Source organism: Stegostoma tigrinum, chromosome 8 (genome assembly GCF_030684315.1).
Source record: "Stegostoma tigrinum isolate sSteTig4 chromosome 8, sSteTig4.hap1, whole genome shotgun sequence".
Classification (NCBI taxonomy): Eukaryota; Metazoa; Chordata; class Chondrichthyes; order Orectolobiformes; family Stegostomatidae; genus Stegostoma; species Stegostoma tigrinum.
The window spans coordinates 11,714,809-11,742,585 of NC_081361.1; the positions used below are offsets into that span (position 1 = coordinate 11,714,809).

At 40.5% G+C, this 27,777-nt stretch overlaps 2 protein-coding genes across 9 annotated transcripts in view; one reads left to right on the forward strand and one right to left on the reverse strand.

Moving 5' to 3' along the window:
- angptl1a (angiopoietin-like 1a) overlaps positions 1-4,334 on the forward strand; it is an 89,789-nt gene extending 85,455 nt beyond the window's left edge. For all 3 annotated transcript variants that reach the window (XM_048539126.2, XM_059647740.1, XM_048539127.2), the window contains one exon: positions 340-4,334. In XM_048539126.2, the coding sequence (XP_048395083.1) occupies positions 340-524 (185 nt within the window). In that variant the 3' untranslated portion in view covers positions 525-4,334. The remainder of the gene's footprint in view (positions 1-339) is intronic.
- ralgps2 (Ral GEF with PH domain and SH3 binding motif 2) overlaps positions 1-27,777 on the reverse strand; it is a 397,302-nt gene that overhangs the window by 160,705 nt on the left and 208,820 nt on the right. The gene's annotated exons all lie outside the window — the stretch shown is intronic.

The window sequence follows — 27,777 nt, forward strand, 5'->3', positions numbered from 1 at the left end:
CACTTGGTAAGTTGGGAGATGCGCAATGAAGTTGTTATAATGAGCACACAGCCTCTAGAGTGATGAAAGTTAACAATAACAATGAACAGATTTAAGTTTTTTTAAATTCATTACAGATTTATATTGGAAAATTCTGATTTTAAAATATGGAATTGCTTCATTTTTGTCAGAGAATAACTATGTTGCTGCACAAGATAAACAACTCGGTGACAGAATGAAGAGTGCCATCACCACATTCGTAAAAAATGCAATTTCAAGAGTTGGATCCATTATGTTGAACAGCTAGGACTAAAGTGAAGCAGGAACATAATGTATATTAACTTGTGGTTCCCTCCTTAGGTAACTGTGCGCATTTCCACAAAGGTGGCTGGTGGTACAATGCTTGTGCACATTCTAATTTGAATGGAGTTTGGTACCGAGGAGGTCATTATCGCAGCAAGTACCAAGATGGAGTTTACTGGGCTGAATTTCGAGGGGGTTCCTATTCTCTGAAAAGTACGGTAATGATGATCAAGCCTGAATAACGTTCAAGAAGAAATCACATGTTCCCAAAGGGTACAACTACGAAAACCTAGACTCAAATGTAGGGTTCTTTCAAAAGCAGAACATGTGCTTTGTTAAAGAAGCAACTTGTTTAGCAACATTGAAAAAAAATCACTTAATATTGCTCCTAAATATATGGTTTCATTACCTTTTAAAATGCTAGAGGAGAAAGCAAGGATCCACATGACATTATTATGTGCATCTGTACTCAATACTCACTGGCACTATGTTGAACAACTACCATCCTGAAGGAAATATTGCCCTTCTCATAAAGGAAGGCATTAGGTATATCCGATGATTTTAATCAGATTATACTATAACCCAACAAAATCAGTTATGACTAATATTTGGATGTATACTAATGTTGTATTTTATTATACAGACAACATTTTGTTTAATAATCTGCTGTTGGACATATCAGCTTTATTATGGACATTTGGAGAATCCATAACACTTCATTTTAACACTGATATTAAATGGTTAGGTTGAAATAAATACATTAAGCCTTTCATGAATCAGAGTTTAACTTTATAATCGAAAAAAATCCAGAAATTCCCAGATTACAAGGAAAAGTCTAAGTCACATGATCAAAAGAGCCTTCATATTCTCCTTAAGACTAACATCTGAAAGCAAGACTAAGTTTAAATAATTGTTCTCTCTGAACAGTTATTCCTAATACCAAAACATGGATAATAGGAACTGCAGATGCTGGAGAATCCAAGATAACAAAGTATGAAGGTGGATGAACACAGCAGGCCAAGCAGCATCTCAGGAGCACAAAAGCTGACGTTTTGGGCCTAGACCCAAGGTGTTCATCCAGCTTCACACTTTGTTATCTTAACCAAAACATGGAGCAGTTTTTAGCAATGAACACCACATTGCCTCTAAAAGAGCAATAAGTCTGCACTAACTTAAGTCACATGCTGATAGCAACAAAAGTGTTGACTTAAAATACAGCTGAACGCTATGAAAACCATCTACTCCAACAGTGTGTGCTTCTGCTGTGAAAGTACATCTGTACAGGTCAGAAACGTCTGGTAGAAAAGTGCTGGTGTAACTCTCATGAAGGGTAAATCTGGAGTAAACATGGCCCCAAATTTATTTTTGTCAAATGTTTTAAATCCTGATCAAAAAAGCAACTTTCAATTTAAAAAAAAAGTAAAATTCATCCTTAAATCTCCTTTCCTTAAAAAGGTTATCATATTATGCATGCACAAAGTAATGTAGATTTATGCAAATCAAGCAAGTTTCACAGAAATATCTATTGAAAAGATGACTGCAGCAGTGGGTTTATTCATGAATTTGGGAACATAAAAAGAAAAGCAAGAATGAAAATATTCTGAATGACCTTTAATGCCTTTTATTTTGTGAATGTTGCAAATGAATTCAAATTGTATCACTGTTTTTAAGAGATGTTTCTTTTCTTGTATGTGTTAAATTGACGTTCCATCCATTAATTAAGCTCATCTTAACAGGTATAAAGTTAAAAGTTGCATTCTGGTTTTATCTTCGGTATGCTGTCACATATCCTTTCTTCATTCACGAAATGAGGGTGTCGCTGGCTAGGGAGCATTTATTGCCCATCCCTAATTGCCCACAGGGCAGTCGAGGATTCAACAGATTGTTGTGGGTCCGGAGTCACATGTAGGCCAGACCAGGTAAGGAAGGCAGTTTACTTCCCTAAAGGACATTAGAGAAACAGATAGGTTTTTCCTGACACTCGACAATAGATTCATGGTAATCATTAGATTCTTAATTCCAGATATTAATTGAATTCAAATTCCACCATTTGCTGTGGTGGGATTCAAACCTGCGTCCCCAGAACATATACATGCCCTGCCATGGTAACTCCATCACCATTCATATTAAAGTTTTTGAACTGTTTTAATCTTCACTCACAGTTCATCCCCTATAAAACTGTGACTAGTATTTTGGCTTTTTTGATGATGCCATTTTTAATGCTTATACATCTTTTTTCAAGCCGAGTGTCCAGAATGGAAGATGTACCTCTACTTTGATTTGGCTTACGAGCTGTAAAGGTCCAACCTACTGCATGGAGAGTGAACATGTACATACAAATGGTTATGTTGACATTATATGTCAACTTGCATTATCAGGAAATTTGAGTTCAAGAGTAAAGATATCTTTTTCAATTTACAGAGCCTTGGTGAGACTCTATTGAGCACTGTGCACTGTTTTGACCTCCTTATCAATGGAAAGGTATACTTGCCACACAGGAAGTCCAACAAGTTATCACACCATCTCTGGGGTGGTTGGATTGTCTTATGTGCGATGGAAGATGCTGGCCCTTTGAAACATACAGAATTATGCAAGTGGATTTAGATAGGGCATTTCCCCTAATTGGTTAGTCTAGAACCAGGGAACATAGTCGCAGTATAAGTTGTAGGCCATTTAAGATTGGAATGTGGAGGAATTCCTACACACAAAGGTTGCTGAAACTTTCAAATTCTTTATCCCAGAGATACATAGGATTCTGAATACAAATAACAGAAAGATACAGGAATAGCACATTGGAGAGGGTTCAGAAAAGATTTACCAGGATGTTGCCAGGACTGGAGGGTTTAAGTTATACGAATAGGCTGGGACATTTTTCAGTAGGGCATAGAAAGTTGAGGGGTGACCTTATAGAGGTTTATAAAATTGTGTGGGGCACAGATAAGGTAAATAGAAAAGGTCTTTTCCCTCAGGTGGGAAAGCAAAGGTCTTTTCCCTCAAAACTAGGGGTATATTTCTAAGTCAAGAGGAGAAAGATTTAAAAAGGGACCCGCATTGCAACTTTTTAATACAGTAGGTGGTGCTAGAGGAAGGGGTAGATATAGTTATAGTTACAACATTTTAAAGAAATTCCGATATGTACATCAATAGGAAAGGTTTGGAGGGATAGGGCCAAATGCAGACAAGTAGGATTAATTTAGTTTGAGAAACCCGGTCAGCTTGGATAAGTTAGTCTGAAGGGTCTGTTTCAATAGTGTAAAACTCCATGACTCTAAATTATACTAAGATAGCTGATCAGCCATGATTGTAATTGGATGGCAGAGCAGGTTCAGTGAGCTGAATGGCTTTGTCCTGCTCCTATGATTCTACTCTTACCTTTACTTTCTAAATGGAATTAGACAAGCTGGCATTTCAGTCTTTAAATTTTTTTAGCTATAAAAATATCCAAAAAACAGCTTTGAGAATATCCCTTGTTTAAACATGCATGAGCATCTGAAGATTCACCTGCTGAACTCTTTCAGTGTGAGACGACAGCAGACTATCACTCATCCATTATCTTATATGGGAGTTAAATCCCAAATTGCGAATAAAATTAAGGCAAGTATACCACGTGTGAATAATTTTCTAAGTCTAAAGCAAACAGTTAGGCTTATCCTTTAACTGTTAGAACTGCAACAAGTTTTGAAGGATGGAAAGAAGTGAAATGTAAAGTCAGTGGATAACACAACTGCAGCGTAGCTGTCCTATCTGTGGCTGGCTCAAGGCTTTAACGTGTATTAGTGTAATGAGATCGAAATTATTGGGAATATCAAAAATACAAATTTAGTGTATTTTATGTATTCACCCTTAGCCAGTTGTTCAGGATAATTATCCATTTAAGGTTGAAATTTCAATTAATCAGAGCAAGCTTTACAAGGCATCTGGTCATTGTGCCACAGTGATAGTGTTTCTTCATTTGTATATAATCACATAATAAATCACTGCAAGGATAGCAGATAATAAAATGTGAGGCTGGATGAACACAGCAGGCCAAGCAGCATCTCAGGAGCACAAAAGCTGACGTTTCGGGCCTAGACCCTTCATCAGAGAGGGGGATGGGGGGAGGGAACTGGAATAAATAGGGAGAGAGGGGGAGGCGGACCGAAGATGGAGAGTAAAGAAGATAGGTGGAGAGGGTGTTACAAGAGAGTTGCAATGGGAGAGAGATTCCCTGAGGTTGGTCCGGAGGGAGGAGGGTAACTTCTTCAGGTTAGGCATCCCTGGAAGAGGCTTCGCAGTGAGGTTAAAATAGTATCAGAGATAATGGGAACTGCAGATGCTGGAGATTCCAAGATAATAAAATGTGAGGCTGGATGAACACAGCAGGCCAAGCAGCATCTCAGGAGCACAAAAGCTGACGTTTCGGGCCTAGACCCTTCATCAGAGAGGGGGATGGGGGGAGGGAACTGGAATAAATAGGGAGAGAGGGGGAGGCGGACCGAAGATGGAGAGTAAAGAAGATAGGTGGAGAGGGTGTTACAAGAGAGTTGCAATGGGAGAGAGATTCCCTGAGGTTGGTCCGGAGGGAGGAGGGTAACTTCTTCAGGTTAGGCATCCCTGGAAGAGGCTTCGCAGTGAGGATAGCAGATGTCCTGCTTTTGTCAACTTACACAATCTGAAATCCTGAAAACTGAAACCCAAAAATGTACCATTTAAAAAAAATTAAATTGGCACTCTCAGTAGAGATAAAATAACTCATTACACAAAATTCCTGTATGAGCAAATAAATTATTTAAAATGAAATATGAAAGAACAATATAGATCCTGGCCAGTGAAAAAGATGCGAAGTAAATTGATTTGTGGGAAAATGCTACAAAATGTCACTATAAAAAGTAACTTACAAGGAATATCATTATTTTCCATCATTATTTAGCAAAAAGATAATCAGAAGCAATCTGGGCCACTTGAAAACTAGAAATGGTAATAATGCCAAGGAAAATTAGGTATAACACTGGACAAGATTGAATATTTATTTTGCACAAGTCAGCTTGCCAGACATCACAAGGAATCTAGGACAGGGATTCTCCATAATTAATGTCAACAAAATCATATTAGTAGAGAAAATAATGACATTAAACTTGAAATTCCTTGGACCAGATGATTTTTCAGTGAGGAATTTGAAACAAGTAAGTGAGAACACTAAAGATGCCCTAACTAAAATCTTCCAAAGTTCTCTCAAATCAGGAAACTTGCCCAAAAGTTGTGCGTGTCACTCCACTGCGAAGAAGGTGACATTGAAAACTAAACATTCTAGGTCCTGCTAGCCTAACTTTTATTGCTGGGAAATCACTGGAGTCTATAATTAAAAATAGGGTCATTGCGCTTCTTGAGATTTTTCAGCTAAAAAGAGAAAGCAGGCAAGGATTTGTGAAGGCAGATCATGCCTGGTGAATCGGATTTAATTTTTTTAAGGGGTTAATTGAACCAGTGTACAGGTGGATATGTATGAGTATTAGTTGTGTGGATTTCCATGAAGCATCCAATCAAGTTCATAATAAAAATAAGAAATGAAGATGAGTTTAAGGTCTATCTGTTTCAACCCAACAATATAGGTGTCAGAGATTCTCCCTCCTCAGTATCCAAGAGCCCAACACACATTCCAGGTGAAGCAATGCTTTACCTGCACTTCACAGTCTAGTCTACCGTATTTGCTACTCACAATATGGTCTCAATATAGGGAATGAAGCTGAGCTTGGTTTACCACTTCACAGAACATTTATGTTCAGTCCACAAAAACAGACCCTGAGTTTTCAGTTGCATGCCACTGCAACTCACCATCCTATTCGCTGGCTAATATCTCTGTCTCAGGCTTGCTATGGTGCCCCAGCAAAGCTCAGTGCAAGCTGGAAGAACAGCACCATATCTTCCTTTGGGGACCTTACAGTCTTCTGGACTCAATACTGAGTTCAACAAGTTTAGGGCTTGAGCTCTCCCATGTCTTTACTCCAAACTCCACACACTAAGCCTTGTTATCACACAGTCTGCTGTTATACACAGCCCATTGTTAGCCACTAACAGTGCCCATTAATAGCTATTCAACCTCCTAGCCAGATCGTTATCCACTCCTTCATCTGTTCAGATGCTCTTCTCTCCCTCTATCCCACCTATTGTTTACTCCTTAGCCCTCCCCCTGCCACTCCATCCTATTTTCTGCATTTAAACCAACCTTTTCCCAGCTACCATCAGTTCTGAGGAAGGGTCACTTAAACTGAAATGTTAACTCTGATTTCTCTCCTCAGATGCTGTCAGATCTGATTGGCTTTTCCAGCAATTTTTGTTTTTGTTCCTGAACGAACCTTGAATTGATTATTTCTAAAAAATAAATTCATACAAATTTAATTTGGGTCTATATGAATTGTAATATTTACATTTTGTACAACTTTTCACCGAGTGGCCTTTCGGGACTAGAAACTATAATCAACATTACACTAAATTCAAATGTTAAAATGCGAGAACATATTGTTCAAAAAGGTGTAGACTGATGCTGCCAGTACTTGAGCCTGTTGTACCAGGTAATAAGATCTCTATTAGTAAACAAAATAAAGGGTGAAGTAAAATAATTCAAACAAAATATTAAAAATATTGAAATACAATTAAATTTCACTAAAAAATACAGTTTTCTACTTCTAAAAACTACTATCTTTTAGCTGCTAGTTGATTATGATAAAAAAAGCAATTTGTCTGCAGGCATTTACCAAAATTGATCTGAGATCATCTTGGACAAAAAAGCTAAGAATATCTGCTATGAAACAGATTTATGGCATATACTTAGTTTTAAGTAAATAATACATACACATTACTGTTACCAAAATTGTGCTTGCGTCCTTTGAATTATTGGCAATGTGTCCACCTAATGAGGTGAGCAACAATCCCCTCCAGAGACTGCTCAAATGGCAGTTAAATAGTGTGCAAGCAACAAGTCAGCGATGAGCGAAGTCATTTAATCACTGCAAAGTAATTATCTAAATGCTACTTACCAAGATCAAACTTTTCTTGGTCCACTCCTTACATATAAAACAACACCTCTTCCATCACTACAATGAATTTGCTCATTCACCAAATTCCCACATTTGCAAAGTCTTGAGCTGCATTCAGTGACAAGATGCTCTTTCATACTTGTTAATTTCCATTGGCTAAAGAACCAACAATGACAGCATAGTTTGAAGGTGACATGAAGGAAAAAAAATCTATGCAACTAGGTTGGGGATGCACTGCTGGTCAGTACACAGCTTCAAGGGCAGAAGACAAAAGTGACTTGAACAAACATTTGAAACAAAAAGATGTGCAGAGATAAAACAAAAAATGGGGTATGGGACAAACTGGATAGCTCTTAAAAATTTACTGCATCACATGGATTCCATTACAGTGTATCACATTCAGAGTTACACCACTTTAAGTGACTTTACAACCTTCTCTCAGCTTATTTTCCCCACCAAATCAAACACAAAATACTGCAAATGCTGGAGAAAAAATGTCATATAAGACTGAAATCTTAAACATTATCAATTTTTTTGCAAATATGAATTCACTTCATGAAATGCTTTTTGCTTTATCTACACTGTTAGTAATCATTTCCTTTAAAGGTCAAAGATCTCTCATGCTCGATATTAGGTGCATACAAATTTTTGATATGTGGCAAATGGCAAGTATCACATCCAAGTTCCAGACCTAAAATAATGACAGGAAATGGTGGAGAAACTCAGCAGATCTGATATCATCTGTGGAGGGAGAAACAGATAACGTTTCAAGTCTGATATAACTTTTCTTTAGCCGATCTGATAGTATTGTTGATGACATTATTCCTTGTCTCAGGTTGCAAAAAGTCACTTAAAGTGGTGTAACTCTGAATGTGATACACTGTAATGGAATCCATGTGATGCAGTAAATTTTTAAGAGCTATCCAGTTTGTCCCATACCCCATTTTTTGTTTTATCTCTGCACATCTTTTTGTTTCAAATGTTTGTTCAAGTCACTTTTGTCTTCTGCTCTTGAAGCTGTGTACTGACCAGCAGTGCATCCCCAACCTAGTTGCATAGATTTTTTTTCCTTCATGTCACCTTCAAATTATGCTGTCATTGTTGGTTCTTTAGCCAATGGAAATTAACAAGTATGAAAGAGCATCTTGTCACTGAATGCAGCTCAAGACTTTGCAAATGTGGGAATTTGGTGAATGAGCAAATTCATTGTAGTGATGGAAGAGGTGTTGTTTTATATGTAAGGAGTGGACCAAGAAAAGTTTGATCTTGGTAAGTAGCATTTAGATAATTACTTTGCAGTGATTAAATGACTTCGCTCATCGCTGACTTGTTGCTTGCACACTATTTAACTGCCATTTGAGCAGTCTCTGGAGGGGATTGTTGCTCACCTCATTAGGTGGACACATTGCCAATAATTCAAAGGACGCAAGCACAATTTTGGTAACAGTAATGTGTATGTATTATTTACTTAAAACTAAGTATATGCCATAAATCTGTTTCATAGCAGATATTCTTAGCTTTTTTGTCCAAGATGATCTCAGATCAATTTTGGTAAATGCCTGCAGACAAATTGCTTTTTTTATCATAATCAACTAGCAGCTAAAAGATAGTAGTTTTTAGAAGTAGAAAACTGTATTTTTTAGTGAAATTTAATTGTATTTCAATATTTTTAATATTTTGTTTGAATTATTTTACTTCACCCTTTATTTTGTTTACTAATAGAGTACCAGTCCAACCTGTCTCTGCCTCCCTAACCGGTTCTTCCTCTCACCCATCCCTTCCTCCCACCCCAAGCCGCACCCCCAGCTACCTACTAACCTCATCCCACCTCCTTGACCTGTCCGTCTTCCCTGGACTGACCTATCCCCTCCCTACCTCCCCACCTACACCCTCTCCACCTATCTTCTTTACTCTCCATCTTCGGTCCGCCTCCCCCTCTCTCCCTATTTATTCCAGTTCCCTCCCCCCATCCCCCTCTCTGATGAAGGGTCTAGGCCCGAAACGTCAGCTTTTGTGCTCCTGAGATGCTGCTTGGCCTGCTGTGTTCATCCAGCCTCACATTTTATTATCTGTGAAAGGATACAGACTGATTTAGTGAGCAGAAAAGCAGATTTATTTTTTATGAGAGTGAGACTGGGGAACAGTGGTGTACAAAGTGACTTGAGACTTCAAACAAAGAAACAAAGAAACCTACAGCACAGGAGCAGGCCCTTCGGCCCTCCAAACCTGTGCCGATAAAGATCCTCTGTCTAACCTGTCATCTATTTTCTAACGGTCTGTGTCCATTTGTTCCCTGCCCATCCATGTACCTGTCCAAATATATCTTAAAAGACGATAACGTGTCTGCGTCTACCACCTCCGCTGGCAACTCGTTCCAGGCACTCACCACCCTCTGTGTAAAGAACTTTCCACGCATATCTCCCTTAAACTTTCCTCCTCTCACTTTGAACTCATGATCCCTAGTAACTGAGTCCCCCACTCTGGGAAAAAGCTTTTTGCTATCCACCCTGTCTATACCCCTCATGATTTTGTAGACCTCAATCAGGTCCCCCCTCAATCTCCGTCTTTCTAATGAAAATAATCCTAATCTATTCAACCTCTCTTCATTGTTAGCACCCTCCATACCAGGCAACATCCTGGTGAACCTCCTCTGCACCCTCTCCAAAGCATCCACATCCTTTTGGTAATGTGGCGACCAGAGCTGTACACAGTACTCCAAATGTGGCCGAACCAAAGTCCTATACAACTGCAACATGACCTGCCAACTCTTGTACTCAATACCCCGCCCAATGAAGGAAAGCATGCGATATGCCTTCTTGGCCACCCTATTGACCTGCGTTGTCACCTTCAGGGAACAATGGACCTGAACACCCAGATCTCTCTGTTCATCAGTTTTCCCTAGGACTTTTCCATTTACTGTATAGTTCACCCTTGAATTTGATCTTCCAAAATGCATCACCTCACATTTGCCCGGATTGAACTCCATCTGCCATTTATCTGCCCAACTCTCCAGTCTATATATATTCTGCTGTAATTTCTGACAGCCCCCTTCACTATCAGCTACTCCACCAATCTTAGTGTCATCAGCAAACTTGCTGATCAGACCACCTACACCATCCTCCAGATCATTTACATATATCACAAACAAAAGTGGTCACAGCACAGATCCCTGTGGAACACCACTGGTTACAGGTCTCCAATTTGAGAAACTCCCTTCTACTACTACCCTCTGTCTCCTGTTGCCCAGCCAATTTTTTATCCATCGAGCTAGCACACCCTGGACCCCATGTGACTTAACTTTCTCCATCAGCCTGCCATGGGGAACCTTATCAAACTTCCTATATACAATAACAGAAAGGTAACGAAGGTAAAATAAACAAGTGGTTTGTTAGCCTTTATTATAAAGGATTTATTGAGCTAAATCATGTGGTCTCACTACAAAAAGCCTCGGTGAAAACACAACTGAAGTCCTGTGCATAGTTTTGGTCTCCTGGCAAAAGGAAACAATCTCCTCAGTGCGGTGCCAATGAGGGTCTATTACTAACTCATGGCATGTGCAGATTGTCAGAAGAGGAGGGATTGTGTAGACAGGTCTACATGGTCTGTAATCCCTTCAATTAATAAGATTGACAGGTTGTCGCTTTGAAAAACAAAATTCACATAGAAACATCCTCCCAGGATTCACCATGCCAGGGAATTTGGAACTAATGGTTACAGGCTCAGAATGAAGTCAGTATTTTAGATCTGTTCAGGGAAATTTCTTCACTCAAAAGGATTGTGAACTTTTAGAATCCTCTCGCCAAGAGAGCTATGCATCCTCCATTGTTAAGTAATTCAAGTTGGAGATTGATAGATTTTTGGATTCCAGCGGAATTAGGGGATTTGGGAATAGTGCAGGACAGCATAACTGTAGCAGAAGTTCATTCCTGATTGTAATGTATGATAGAGCAGGTTTAAAGAGTTGAATGGCCCATTCCTGCTTCTATTTATTATACTTGTTAGTCCAACATGAAAATATTCTACAACTTAACCATGTGTTCAAACATCCTCTCAACCCCTTGGTTGGGGGGGGGGGGGGGGGGGGGGGGAAATAATAAATACTTATATTTTCAGTATGTACATAAAAGAGATCATCAGAAAAGGAACGCCCAATAAACAGAATAAATCTTGAGCTTTTTACTAAATTTTGGTACAAACTCATTGCTTAGTTTCAACAACTTAATGAGAAGAGTATTTACAATCTAAATCTTTTGCCCATTTATGTAGTGACTGGAACAAGGTCAGCCAGGTAGACTTCATAGAATATGGGAGTTTCATGATTGGGGCTGTTAATCTGGTCTAATCAGGGAGCCCTGGCTGAAAGATATAAACAGGAGTGTCAGAGGTTCTGTTCACTGAAAGAACTAGCTCTGAGAAGCTGAAACAATGTCAAGTACTATGTATAGACCGGTCTCTGAGGAGTTACTTCAGTTCATGTATATTTCTTTTATGAATGCACATCCAGTTGGGTCAAGATTCAATGAGTTGCTTGCTCACGAACAGAAATCTCAGAAATCTCAGGAATACACAGTAGAACAGCCACATTAATTGACTGATGAACTGTTTTCATTTTGAGATACTAATCAAGGCAGTCTTGGCACCAGTACAAAGTGCAATGCATAAATCAAGTGTACCGTGAAAAGAAGCTTTTTTTTCCACATCCCACAACACGATATAAAACAATTTAACTTATTCAATGGAAAGGTAATTAAATTTCCTATCAGTATAGAACAGAAAGTAATCTTTTATAAATTTAAAATCTCATTAGGTAGAGATTTTAATGCAGAAAAAGATGATCAATTATATACAGCTGAGAAAGTTTACTTTCTCACAATTTAAAAAGTTTGATTGTCGGATTCTTGTTTTTCTCACCTTGGAAATTGATATTTACAATAGATTAGATCATTTCAATATCTGCCTTGTAGATCAATCTGGGGCATTTGCTTCAATGTGAAGAATGCTACATAAATGCAAGTTATTGTTGTTCCAAGAGAATGCCAGTTCATGATGCTATATGAACCGCTGCTCATGATAACGATTGCTGCCACCATCTGTATTATATGTAGGAAACTAAGACATGTGGGGCCTAGTGTGGTAGAGGGAAACCACTTCCTGATCTAATTAGAAGAGTTACTTGTAGTTAACAAGATTTAGTTTATTGCATGTTATCAAATTGGTACAGGTTATATTGATGTGGCAAATCGTTCCATAGACGTCCAGAAGGACCAGTTGTTCAGTCTCACTTCTTAGAGATACGAAGCTGTTCTGCCCACACAAGTTTATGGGAAATCAACAAAATATGGTGCTTATGGTACTTTTTACAGTGAACACTTTAAGACCCATATACAACAAATGTGAATCGCTGATGGCACAGATTTTTTTCATCAGAAGCTAGGTAACTATGTTTGTATTTAATGGGCCAGACTTTTCATTGAGAGGCGATCTCACATTCTTTCAAAAAAAGAGCTCTGTATTTCTGACGAAGATTCCACTCGGTTATCCCTCATAAATCTGCAGGCGTTCTTTTATTCTGACAGTTCTTCCATACTATATCATTGTCAGACGAAGACTAACCACATCGCTATTTCAGAGTAGTCAGCTGCTGTTTTCGGAAGTTTGAAGTTTCTGACAGCTACTGCAAAGGTTAAGCACAGACAGAGTGAGAGAGAACAGGTGATGGGGGTGGGGTCTGTATACAAGTAAGTAGGGGTTGGGTTCTGATCCTGCCTTGGCAAGGGTGTTCAGCTCCTCGGACAGGGCAGATCGGGCCAGGATGTGGGATTGTTAATGAGGTAGGGATGGGGTTTCTTTAATAGTTACTCAAGAGTTAGAATAGTCTTTTATAGCTAACTCTTCCCGACTAAATATTTAATTTTATCGGAGCGATCTGAAGTCTCTGATTTTTGTGGAGAATTTCAGATTGTTTCAGGTGTAGTGGAATTGTCCAGCAGAAAATTCATTTTCCCAGGCATTCGTTCAGAGTGTGCTACAGTAAGGTTTCCGCAGGGTCCACATGCATAACTCAGGTTTACACCCACGTCACAACTGTCCGGCAAGTGTAAAATCTTCCCCAATATAAAACGTGCCAAAACACAAATTAAACAGCTGAAGATAAATCAGGCTCTAATTTTCTCCATATATTATCAATTAACTGTAAGTGTTATGTACACTTTTTTATAATTATCTTCCAGAGGAAAATTAGTTTACATATGGTTAATGATATACTTAACTGTGGAAGGCAGCAGGAAATTAAGAAATGAATAAACATTTTCTGAAATGAACATTTTATTATGCTTATATCGCAACACAGGAGTTGAGTGAATGTAATCATTGCATACCAGTAAGGAAAGAGTATTTTCTGAGTATGCCTTTTGTAACAATATGATTGGCATGCTCATTTCAAATGATATTTACGGACTGGTTGTATGTGGCACTTTGATTATATCTGATAATAGATTCAAAATGGTGCTGCCAAATGAGTGAATGGCGATATTGCTTTTGTTTTCATTCACATAACTGAACTGAGCTTTGAAGAGAAGTCATAAGGATAGCACATATATGATTCAATAAATGAACAACTGTTTCGAAATCAATATTTTACGCATATTAACTTTGAGTGAACATGTCTTAAACATTAAAAAAGCATTTGTTAATTTATTAATGCGTCAAGTGAATCTGTCTGTTCAGTTTACAGAAAGATGAAATGCAAAATAATCTGTTGAATATACCGAATGTATTATCGATGTCAACATTAAGGTTCATTAATTTTCAACTATAGACTAACAGTAATATGCTACTGTTTATTGCATTTATTTGTTCTCTGATAACATTATTTGAGTAAAATAAGCTCCTTGTATATTAGCACATTGTTACACCCATCTGTGTTGATGCACACCATTCAATGTCTAGTGACCATTAAATGCATTTAGCTGTCCAAAGGAGAAAAAAAATGATATTTCCATTTGTAGTAAAGTCCAAAACTAGGTATCATAACTATAAGATGATTACTGATAAATCTGTTAGGAACTCAGGACAAAGTCCTTCACCGACAGACGAGGTGACATGTGGAACTTGATACCTGAGGGAGTTGAAGTGACACATTTATGGGGGAGATTGTGCATAATGGATGAGGTAACAGAAGGATATGCCGATAATGTTATGTGGAACGAGGCTTGTGTGGAACAAAGGTATGAATCAATATGCTGAATAGCATTTTTTATGTTATAAATCTACATATTATGAAATATTGCTGGTTACCATTTGAAGCTGAACAAGTTTAGTCTTTACGGAATTGGCATCATCTTTCTGTAAAACTGACATAGAATTGCACATGGGAGGGGGAGAAACAGGATTATGTTTTGAATTTGACAACAGGATTTCAACAGCAAGTGACTTAAAATTTAGTGCTTAGGCACTGCACTCAAAATCTAAGCCTATTAGACAAGTCTTACGCTGGACATGAAAACGTATCTAGAATTTTCTCTTATTTAGTCCCAATGAACTGTTGTTCATAGATGAGAACATTAGAAAAACTTCTGACAAACATCAATTTCTATGTATGATTTGTCAATGGTTCAATTTGCACAAGGTCCTTATCTCCTCCTAAAATACAAGATTACATCATTATGCTCTATTTACACCAGTGTTCAGGTAACTCCTGTACTGTCGTAAAACTACTGAAAACAAAAACATACTTTCTGTGTCAGAGACAGTAGGAACTGGAGATGTTGAAGAAGCCGGGATAACAAGGTGTAGAGCTGGATGAATACAAGGCCAAGCAGCATCACAGGAGCAGGAAGGCTGACGTCTTGGGCCTAGACTCTTCTTCAGAAATGGGGAAGGGGAAGGGGGTTCTGAAATAAATAGGGAGAGAGATGGGGAGGCAGAGAAAATGGAAAGATGAGAAGATAGGTGGAGAGGAGACAGACAGGTCAAAGAGAAGGGGATGGAACCAGTAAAGTAAGCGTAGGTGAGGAGTTAGGATGAAGATTAGTTCAGTCCATGGAGAATAGACAGGTCAAGGGAGCAGGATGAGGTTAGTAAGTAGGAGAGGGGAGTGGGGCTTGAGGTGGGAGAGGGGACAGGTGGGAGGAAGTGAACTGCACTTGCCAGTCGCGAACCATTTCAACTCCCCCTCCCATTCCTCAGACGACATGTCCATCCTAGGCCTCCTGCAGTGCCACAACAATGCCACCCGAAGGTTGCAGGGACAGCACCTCATATTCTGCCTGGGAAACCTGCAACCCAATGGTATCAATGTGGACTTCACAAGATTCAAAATCTCCCCTTCCCCTTACTGCATCCCAAAACCAGCCTGGCTTGTCCCCGGCTACCTAGCCTGCCCTTCCTCCCACCTATCCCCTCCTCCCACCTCAAGCTCCACGATCCTCTCCTACCTACTAGCCTCATCCTGCCCCCTTGACCTGTCCGTTCTCCCTGGATTGATCTATCTCCTCCCTAACTCCCCATCTACACTCACCTTTACTGGCTCCATCCTCGCCTCTTTGACCTGTCTGTCTCCTCTCCACCTATCTTCTCCTCTATTCATCTTCTACCCGCCTCCCCGCTCTCCCTATTTATTTCAGAACCCCCTTTCCTTCCCCCATTTCTGAAGAATGGTCTTGGCCCAAAACATCAGCCTTCCTGCTCCTCTGATGCTGCTTGGCCTGCTATGTTCATCCAGCTCTACACTATGTTATCTCATACTTTCTGTGTCACTGAGGTAGAAGATCTGTTGTAATCTCGCTGAATTAGTTGAGCAAAATTTAGGAGAAAAAATAGCCTGTTTTGCTCTCACCTGTGATGCTTTTCCCTTAGAATAATTTGGTTTCCAATAGCTAACAATATATTCGTGCATATTTATATTCTAGACATGTTTCATTTCCCAAATGCTTTTTAAAAATATGCACTTCTGTGACAATTATATCTTTTATTAATCATCACTGCATGCATTTTTACCTTCAATAGATTACTGTCATCTCCAACTCATGACAGACAATAAAAGAAATACATACATAACAAGCCAAACCCAAGCTACAATGCAGAGAAAAATCTGAGCAAGCAAAATGGATGGCTCATTGGATTGCCATCAGGTAACAATATCACGAGTTTCCCTGTTGGCTAAGAGTTTGAACAAGTACAAATGTTTTCTCAATACCTGCTAAAGATACAAGTTGCCAATGGAATAAGAAAAAAGGCACCTTCCAACCGCTGGCCACAATCACTACATACTTGGGTTTTTGCATGGATTCTGGACCTTTCAATGTCATCAAGTCCAAGTGAGGTTTTTAATACAGAGGTTTGGGTCAGAAGCAGTGGCTGAGGATGCTGTGGTGAGTAACTGAACTCTTGACTTCTCACCAATAGCACATGTGAGGTGCGTAATGGAATACTTTTTATTTTCATGATTCAGTGCAGCTCTAACAACTTTGACCACTGAGGTCAAAGAAGCCTGCTTTATCAGCACCACAGCTACCAACTTGAACATTCATTTCTTCCAGCTGTGCAACATGATTTGTGTAAATCTAACATACAGGAGCAAAGGCACAGATAGGAGAAGGTCATTGTGGTTCCTTTACTCTGTTTCATCATTCAATAGTTCAACTTCAAGATCAAATTTCCCACCCAATCCCCGCAACCTCTGATTCCTTTAGCCCAAAAATCCATTGGCTTTGGACCTGAATATACTCATGCGCGAAGCATCTCCAACTGTCTGGGGAATCCGAAGATTCGCCATCTTCGAAATGAAGGTATTTCAATATTTGCTCTGTCAAACTCTCAGAATACTTCTAAGACCCAGGAATATTCAGTCATTCAACTCAATCACTTCTTATAAAGCAGTACTCATTCCAGGGAACCATGTCGTAAAGCTTTACCTCACCTGCATAAGGCATGTTTCTACTTTTACTTGTATAATTGCAGCACGATGGTCCTTAGTTTGAGACAGCAAACTCCTTGTGATAAAAGCCAAAGTACTCCTGCCTTTCTAATGTTTTTTTATGGGAGTGGCATCATTGCTGCAGTCAGCATTGTTACTCAATCCTTCATTACTTAAAAAGCGTTGGCGAGCTCCCTTCTTCAACTTGTCAGTGCATCCATAGAGATAGTTGGGAAAGAGCAGGAGGATTTTGACCTAGTTATAATGAAAGAACTCCAATATATTTTCGAGTCAGCATTTTATACAACTCAGAGAGAAATTTGCAAGTACTGATGGAGGGAAACTTGGATATGGTGGTGTTCCCACGTGCCGACTGTCCTCTTTCTTCCATATGATTGATGTCCCAGGTTTGAAAAGAACTGTTGAAACAGCTTTGGTGAGCTGCTGCAAAGGATTCCACTAAAAGGTACACGCTGCTGCCACATTGCAGGTGGAGGGAGTAAATGTTTAAGACTTTTATTAAAGTGTTGAAGCTGCACTCATACAGGCATGTGCAGTTTAAATTTCTATGATTTTTGTATCAGATACCCTTATATTCCTAAATGATAAGAATTATTAGTCTCCCTACTTGAACTAAAAATCTACTTTTTTATTCCTAATCAAAGTGGATAACTCAACAGAGATAGTAGGAACTGCAGATGCTGGGGAATCTGAGATAACAAGGTGTAGGGCTGCTATGTTCATCCAGCTCTACACCTTGTTATCTTGGATAATTCAACACTTCCCCAAGGCAGTGTTCGAAATGCAGGTCCAACCAAAACAGGCCATTACACTGTGCATTTAAGAGTGGAGTTCAAAAGCACGTGCAGGAGTCGAAATAACTCCAAAGAGCTGATATCCTGTCACCAAATCACCCTTTATTTATCCATAAACAGTCCTTGACTTTAGTACTGTCTCATTCAGAGTAAGCTCTCAGTACCTCTGACATGCCACTTTTTATCTGTCAGCCTAGGCTCCTTGATTGGACCAGATTAAAAGCCCCAAACAGGGAACTCATATTCTACGATGTTCAGCTGGCTGACCACATTACAATCACTATAGTTGTAATTTACCTACCACACAGTTATGAAGATGACGTTCAAGATCCACCTTGTCCGGAGTTGTGCCATAGCATTTATGAACAGATTAAACTAAAATAGAACTTAGTTCTTGGGCCAGAATGCTTTGGTTCAAGTCCCACCTCCTCCAGAGGTGACTGATAATATGTCTGACTGATAATATTAAAATAAAACTGAGTTCTGCACTGCTGCTGTGGGTAACATCTGTGAGTTGTCCATTGTTAATTGGGTAATTAGTGGTCTCTACATTTGTGCCAGAAGGTTCAAGTATCACCTGTTATGGATATGTGTCATAACAAATCCAAACAGGATGACATGAAACAAGAGTTACATTCTTCCTCAGTGTGTGCTGGAAAGGGTCAAGAAGGTAAAAATGGAAATTGTTGTTTGTGCTAAGCTATAGGTTTACGACAAAAATCTTTTAAATCGCTTAAAGTCTTTTATTGCCTAATTCAACAAATACTTATTGGTCTGTTAAACATCTGACTGTAAACTCTGCTATATTATTAAACATTTAACTACTCCACCGGAATCCCTCTCCAGCTTCTCTATCTACATCTTGCAATGTAATTTCCCATCCATACTATACCACCACCACAACTGTATGCTCCACAATCAGTGCCTCAAAGTCATTCATGGCAAATAATTGAGGCTCAAGCGTTGATTCTCAAGCACGCCATGAGTTTTCCTTGTCACTCTAAAAATGACCTGTTCATTCTTGCACAATCTATTTGTTTTTGCCTAATCTTCAAATTGTGCCAATATATTAATTCTTATATAACTGGAGGTAATATTCTACAAACCTATGTACCATCCACAAGATGCACGGCAGCACCTTGCCTGGGCTTCTTCATTAAACAAAAACAAAGTTGCTGGAAAAGCTCAGCAGGTCTGGCAGCATCTGTGGAGGAGAAAACAGAGTTAATGTTTCGGGTCCAGCAACCCTTCCTCAGAACCGTTCGGAGGAAACCGGACCCAAAATGTTAACTCTGTTTTCTCCTCCACAGATGTTGCCAGACCTGCTGAGTTTTTCCAGCAACTTTGTTTTTGCAACTGTCAATCTAAATGCAAATACAAGAATGAAGCTATACAGGCTGTTCGAAACCTGAGGAATACTATTCTTTTCCCGAACTCCCGGTGTAGCTTAACATCATTCTACAATTCAATGGAACAGTGCAACATGTTGGAAAGTCTTCAAACAGTTGAAAATTTTAACTTTAGCTAAACAGGAAAAGTGTGTCTGGTCTGTACAGCAAGGCCCCCTCCACACACAAGAAGCTGATATTAAGGATTATTGTCTGCTTCACGATGGTTGTGCTGAAAGTTGGATCATATTTCTGCTCAAGGTTGTACACATGACTCATCTGCAATAGTAAGCTTCTGGACCTTGAAACGAACCAGGAACAGGAGAGTTCTCAAGGACGTAGGCATCACGCCAAGATCCAGAATATGTGGCCCAGTGTCCTAAGGCATGCAACCAACGATCACAGATGACTTGTAAATTGATGAAACAGAATCCTTTTTCATTCACGAAGCTTGCCATACAATGTCGTTCTCATCATGTGTGTGTAGTTTACATCACCCCGAACCAGGGGGAAGCCAACTATGTTTGCAAAGATAACCAGTCTGGGTTGCAGTGTTGACCTCATCACAGGAAACAAGATAATACACAGTGTGATCAGTCACAAACTGCAATGGTAACAGCTTTATACATTTGCAGGTTGAGGACTGACAGATCCCACACAGGTCCCCAGGATTCTCAGAAGCAGCTTACAATTTTAGCAAACCAATACTTTGACAGCCACCGAAATATGATGGCCATTCATCCCTTCAGGTCACAAGTTCTGGTCTGAAAGTTGACAGTTCTGATGGTGTCTTAGGCAAGCAATGCAGTGGCAATGTGCCTCACTCATCTTGTGGAAATGGCATCGAAGATGATAGACTCTGAGCCTCCGATACCTCCTCCATAAGCTGAGGGGGCCTTCAGCTGTGAATTCATGTGGACGCTGTTTGGGAGATATTAGAGATTGCTGCTGGCTTTGGTTTTGCTGGTGAATTTGCTCCTCCTCAATTTCCTCGAGACTTCATTGCATTGTGGCAATAGCCCCTGCTACGACTAGATCAATTGGTCACAGTTCCAGTGAAGCTATGTGTGGAATTTCAGAAATAGAACTTGTCCTCAGTAATGTGAGCAGCCAGCATGTGCAACATACACAAATGACTGTTAACATTGTCCTTGATACAGAAAGCCATGGAGGAATCTAGCAAGAAAGCTTGTACATGAGCTTTTGACAAAGTGGTGCTTATGTGATGTATCTATCAATTTGTGCAAATGCAGTAGGGGATTCTAAGTGTGGTATGATTACTGAAACTTTATTCCTCCTACTACCTCCCCGATATGACAGTTAAGAAAGGCAACATTGCATACAAGGGCATGTTAGCAAATACTTAAAGTTCAAAGTTAGAGGAATTCAGCTGTATTCCTGTGCGGCCTACGTGACCTAGAATTGCCACTGTGAATGTGGCCCTTCAAGTGTTGCTTTTAAAGGTTGCTTGTGATTGCTTGTTTCACAGCAAAAACTATAATTAAGATGTAATGATTAATGTCTTGGTTAACAACTAATTTATGGGAAAGACTTGCATCCCAGATAGTCAGCCACTGCACGCATTTCACATGAACAATTCTGTGATTACAGATGTTTTTAACCTATACTGTGTAAGTACCTAATCACTGCAGCTGGCCCCTGGAGAGCTTCAAATGACTCAAATACAGCCCACATCCTCAGAGAGATTAAAACACTCCGAATACCCAGGGTGCAATGGCAGTCATTTTCCATTCTGTATTTGAGATTCAGATGAAGACAAAACACAACACAAGCTGAGCTTCTCAAGAGAGCTGCAGGCTGAATCTGTTAATCTAGGAATCCCAAACCCATTCTCCAAACAAGAAATCTCAAACCTGAAACTTTTGTGCTCCTTTCTTTCTTGCAAAGCAAGTCATAACAAGAAACTTGAGAGCCTGTAGGTTCTGAATGAAGCAGTAAAGTGATTTTAAAAAAAAGCAAGTTGGTTCTGCCAGGTACCACTCGTTCATGACAGCCATATGAAAGGATAACAAATTGCACATAAATGGGGCAAGAATAAGTGAGAGTAAGATATTATTATGACAGATGTGGAATTTAAATTCAACAAAAATCTGGAATTGCAAGTCTAACTATGACCATGAAACCATTGTCAATTATTGTAAAAACCCAACTGTTTCACTAATGTCCTTAGAGAAGGAAACTGCCATCCTTACCTGGTCTGGTCTATATGTAGCCCCAAACTATCTATGATGCCATGGACTCATTCAGTTGTCGAAATCAAGAGGACTGAAAAAGGAAATAAAATCAGATGGGCAACCTGGCATCAACCTAGGCGCTGGCAACGACAATGGCAAACCCCATTGAACCAAAGTAATCCTTACTAACAGCTGAGGTCTAATGGCAAAATTTGAAGAAAGCCCTCAAAGACTACTCAATCAACGGCCTGACGTAGACGTACACATGCAATTATACCTTAAATGCAATGTTCCAGACAATGCTATCACCACTGCTGGGTATATCCTGTCCCACTGGCAGGGCATTGGTTTAAGTTGGGAGGAAGTTGCCCTACTAGTCCTCAACATTGATGTTATTAAAGTGTCGTGGCATTAAGTCACAAATGGACAAAGAAGCCCACTAATTACCTTGTACCAGCATTTCTCCTCACCTGATGAATCACTGCTCTTCCGTGTTGAATAATTTATGGAGGAATTACTGAGGGTGGCAAAAGACACAATGTACTCAAATACTTGGTGGGGAACTTCAACGTTCACCACCAAGAGTGTTTGGCACCATTGATCAAGCATTAGTAGCAGGTCGTGAGGAAACTAACAAGACAGAAAAATATATGTTTGACCAAATTGTCATGAATATGATTGTTGCAAATTCATCTGTCTATTAAGGTATCAGTTAATACAGACCAACACACAGTCCTTGCAAAGACGAAGTCCCCCCTCCATTAGAGAATATGCTCCATCATTTTGTGACACCATCATCCTGCTAAATGGGTCAGATCTTGCAACTTAAAGACTGGGCGTCTATGAGGCACTGTGGGTCATCAGCAGCAGCAATATCATACTCCAACACAAACTGCAAGCTCGTGGCCCAGCATATTCCCTACACTATCATTACCATCAAGCCAGGGCATCAACGCTGGATCAACAGAGTGCAGCAGGCTATGCCAGGAGCAGTTCCAGGCAGATCTAAAAATGAAGGGTTACAGTGGTTTGTCAAAAAGCATTAACAGCAAACAATAAGACACAGTTGAGCAATTCCACAACTAACAGATGAACTCTAAACTCAGCAGGCCTGCCACACCCAGTTGTAGATGATAGTGGACAATTAACCAACTTACCGAAGGAGGTTCCACAAACATTACTCAATAATGTGGGAGTCCAGCACATTAGTACAGAAGTTAAGACCGAAGCAGTCACAACAATCTTCAGCCAGGAGTGCCAAGTGAGTGATCCATCTCAATCTCTTCCAGCAATCCCCTGCTTCACAGATGCCCATCTTCACTCAATTCACTCCACATTATTTCAAAATATGGTTGGAGGCACTGGATACAGAAAAGGTTACGAGCTCTGAAAACATTAATGCAATAGTGCTGCTGGTCTGTGCTCCAGAACCGGCTGCGCGCCGAGCCAAGGTGTTCCACTACAGTTGCAGCTCTCGTACCTAAGCAACAATGTTGAAAATTGTCCGTATATGTCCTGTACATGAAAAGCAAAACAAACTCAAATCGGCCAAAGCCTGCCCCATCAGTCTACTCTCCATCATCAGTAAAGTGGTGGAAGGTATCAACAACAGTGCTATCACGCAGTACTTACCTGGCTCACCAATTCAGCGTTTGGTTATCACCCGGGACACCTACCTCCTGACTTCATTACAGCCTTAACTCAAACACAGACAAAAGAGCTGTATTCCAGTGGTGAGGTGAAAGTGACTGGCTTTGATCTCAAGGCTGCAGTTGAGAGCAGCATCAAGGAGCTATAGCAAACCTGGAATCAATACAAAGCCTCATTACCTGGCAGAAAGGAAGATGATTGTAGTCTTTGAAGGTCATCCATCTCAGCTTCAGGGCATCTCTGCAGGAGTTCCTCTGGTTAGTGTCCTTGGTTAAGACACCTTCAGCTGCTTCAATGATTTCTTTCCATCAGAAGGGGGAGGATGTTCGTTGATGATTGCACAATGTTCAGCAACAAATGTGACTCTTTAGATACCAAAGTATGCAAAATCAAATCCAGTAAGACCAGGACAATACCCAAGCTTTGACTGACAAATAGCAAGCAACATTTGAGATTTTAGCAAAAACAAGCCAGCTTGGCAAGCAAGTCAACAACCTCAGAAGTAACATTCATGCCACTCAAGTCCCAGACAACAACCTTTCCAATAAGGAAGAATCGAACCATTTCCTTTGGCATTCATTAGTATCACCATCCTTGGATACCCAACTATCAACATCCTGGGGTGTTACCAGAAACTCAACATGACTAGCTATATAGGTATTGCGGCTACAGAGCAAATTAGAGGCTGGGAATCTTGCAATGAGTAACTCATGCCAGGGCTCTTCAAGGCCTGCTCACTTTCTACAAGGCACAAGTCAGCAGTGTCACAGAATATTCCCCACTTGCCTGGATGAGTACAACTCCAAAAACACTAAGCTTGAAGTCATTCAGGACAAAGCAGCCTACTTAATTGGCACCACATTCACTAATTTTTATTCCCTCCACTTCTGATGCTCAGTAGCAGAGTATATATACCATTGAATATTACAAGATGCAATGCAGACATTCAGCACTTAAGACATGACGTTCCAAACCTATGACCACTGCTGTATAGAAAATCAAGGGCAGCAGATACATGGAAACACCAGTGTCTGCAAGTTCTCCTCCATGGCCATTCAGCAAACTGATTTAGAAATATATCACTTCCTTCAGTATCACTGGGTCCATGTCCTGGAACTCCCTCCCTAACAACATTGAGTGTCTAAATGGACTACATTGGCAACACTGTGTGGAGCTGGAGGAACACAGCAGATCTGGCAGCAGCAGAAGAACAGGAATGAAGGCGCCGACCCGAAACGTCAACTTTCCTGTTCCTCTGATGCTGTCTGACCTGCTGTGTTCCTCCAGCTCCACGCTGTGTTGACTCTGACTCCAGCATCTGTAGTTCTTACTATCTCTGACGAACTGCAGCGGTTCAAGTTAGTAACTCACTGTCGCCTTCTCATGAGCTATTAGGGATGAGCAACAAATGCTGGCTAAGCCAGCGACATGTATGTCCCATGAGTCAATAAACAAAGAATTCTTAAAAAATACACAGCCAACTAGGGACACAACACTGAACCCTGAGGTATGTCACTAGACACAAACCTCAAATCAGAAAAACAACCTTTGTCCATCATCTTCTATTTCCTATCACTAAGCAAATTTTGCATCCAATTTTCGCTGGATCCCATGGCTGTTACCAGCCCTCCACAAGACTTTGTCAAAAACCTTACTGAAGTCCGTGTAGTCTACACTGATTGCACTACCGTCAACTGCACACCTTGTCACTTCCTTGAAAAGCTCAATCAAATTAGTCAGGCCTGGTCTACCATTTTCAAAGCTTTGCTGACTAACCTTGAACAACCATTGCCTCTCCAAGTACAGATGAATAACATCCATCAGAAATTTTTCCAATAGTTTCCCTACCACAGACGGTAGACTCACTGGCCTGAAATTTCTCGGTTTATCCCAACCACCTTTCTTGAATAATAGTACCACAATAGGTGTCGTCTTGTTCCCTGGCACATCTCTTGTGGCCAAGAAGGATTTGAAAATTACTGCCAGAGTGACCACACTCTCCTCCCTGGTCTCCTACAGAAACCTGAAGTAACATCTCAAGAGGGCCTCTGGATTTACCCACTTTTAAGCTTACTGAAACTGCTAATACCTCCTAAATCACAATACTAATTCATTCAAATATATCACAGGCTTCCTTCCTAGTTTCTACACATTCGTTGTGCTTTTCTACAATGAATATAGATGCAAAGTACTCACTTAAAGCCTTGTATTGTGGCTCCAAACACAGATTGCCAATTTGGTCCCAAACTGGTCTTATTCTTTAAAAACCGGAAGAGCTGCAGATGCTGTTAATCAAGACCAAAAACAGAAGACACTGAAAAAGCCCAGCAGGTCTGGCAGTATCTGTGAAGAAAAAACAGAGTTAATGCTTCGGGTCCAGTGACCCTTCCTTAGTTCTGAGGAAACTCAAAACATTAATTCTGATTTTTCTTCACAGATACTGCCAGACCTGCTGAGCTTTTCAGCAACTTCTGTTTTTGGCCTTACTCTTTCCCGGGTTATTTTCTTGCTACTAATGTACTAATGTCTTAGGATTTTCCTTAACGTTACCAGCCAGTGCTTTTTTCATGAACCTTCTTCCCGCTCCTAATTTCTTTTTTAAACAACTCCAAGACCCTTCTTTACCCTTCTCAGGTAGCTTTCAGCCATCAATATTTATCATAGGTTTCCTTTTATTGCCTTATCAAAACCTGGAGATCCCTTAATATCAAGGATCCTGTAGGACTTAATGGTCCCACACTTTACCTTTACACAGATAAAATGGCCCTGTATTCTTTCTCTTAATCTTCTGAATGCTGCTCTGATGTTGTCAGATGCGCTGCTCTGATTCCCCATCTACTTTGGTCAAATTCTGTCGTAATATAATTTGCCTTCCCCATTCACAGATTTTATTTCTGGTCCATCTTTGTCCTTATCCAATATTTACCCATAACTAGCTTATATCTTACTGAATTACAGTCACCACGCTGGCGGCATGGTGGCACAGTGATGAGCACTGCTGTCTCACAGCACCAGGGATCCAGGTTTGATTCTACCCTCAGGTGTCTGTCTGTGTGGAGGTTGCATATTCTCCCCGTGTCTGCGTGTGTTTCCTCCCGGTGCTCCGGTTTCCTCCCATGGTCCAAATAGGTGCAGGCTAGGTGGATTGGCCAGGCTACATTGCCTGTAGTGTTCAGGGGTGTGTGGGTTATAGGCAGATGGGTCTGGGTGGGATGCTGCAAGGGGCGGTGTGGACTTGTTGGGCCGAAGGGACTGTTACCACACTGTAGGGAATCTAATCTAATCTATGGCCGATAGGACACTGCCAAGGTATTGGAAGTGGCCAACATTGTCTAAGGCATCCCTGTGGACCTTGATGATCGAGGGTTCACACTCCACAATACTGGGCCAAATTGGTGGAGAACCTTCATCTTGGGGATGTTGCAGGTCAGACTTATGCTCTCATACACCTCTATAAAAGCGCTGACGACAGTCTGGAGCTCATCCTCTAAGTTTGCACATACTCAAACATCATCCACATACTGTGGCTGATTGACATTGTTGGGGTGACTACGAAGGTGGCAGAGGTTGAATAATTTACCACTGGGTCTGCAGGTCACCTCCATTCCAGTGGAGAGCTTGTCACCAGTGAGGTGAAGTATTCCAATGAGGCAGATGGAGAAGAGTGTTGGAATGACGACGCAGCCCAGTTTGACACCAGTCTGAAGTGGAGCCATCTGCTGTTACCATGACTTCTATGTCATTGTAGAGCAGGAAATCAAACATCATGGTGTCAAGCTGAGAAGGATGTTTTTTAATGCTTCTCAGTTGACGTAAATGGCTTTTGTAAATTTGAAGATGGGGTACATGTACAGGGGTATTTTCTTTTCTCTGCATTTCTTCTGCAGTTGTCACATGGTGAAAATCACATCCATTGTGCCTCCTTTGTGACTGATGGAAAAGTAATCGGCAAGGTCCTTCTCAAAAGGTTAACAAAGGAGAGGTGCCCCTGTAGTCTCCGCAGTCAGACTTGTTCCCTTTTACAAAAATGCTAACAACTGTGGCATCTTGGAGCTCTACCAGGATGCTCTCCTCCTTCAAGATAAGTCAGATAAGGACAGATACTGTCTCTTTGCCTCTGCACTTTAATGTCTCAGTGGGGGTACCATTTGCTCCAGCAGCCTTTTCTACTTCGTGCATAGTTGGGGTACTGTTAAGCGCGTGGCGTGTAGCATGCTGTGGGATGTGGTCAAGGATGCCATATCGACGACAGAGCCCGGTTCAGGAGGCATCTGAAGTGCTCCCCCCAGCATTGTCTGCTGCCTTCTTTGGCTCTGATAAAACTCACTCTGTCCTTGGCCGGCTGTAGGGTGGGGCCTTCAGTGTTTGGTCCATAAGTGGTCTTGACAGCACAGAAGAAACCCTGCACATCATGGTCATCAGCCGTTCGTCGGGGCTCCAGAGCCTTCCCCACCCGCTACTTGTTCTTTATGTCATGGGTTCATTTATGCACCAAGGCCTTCAGTTTCCTATAGGTCT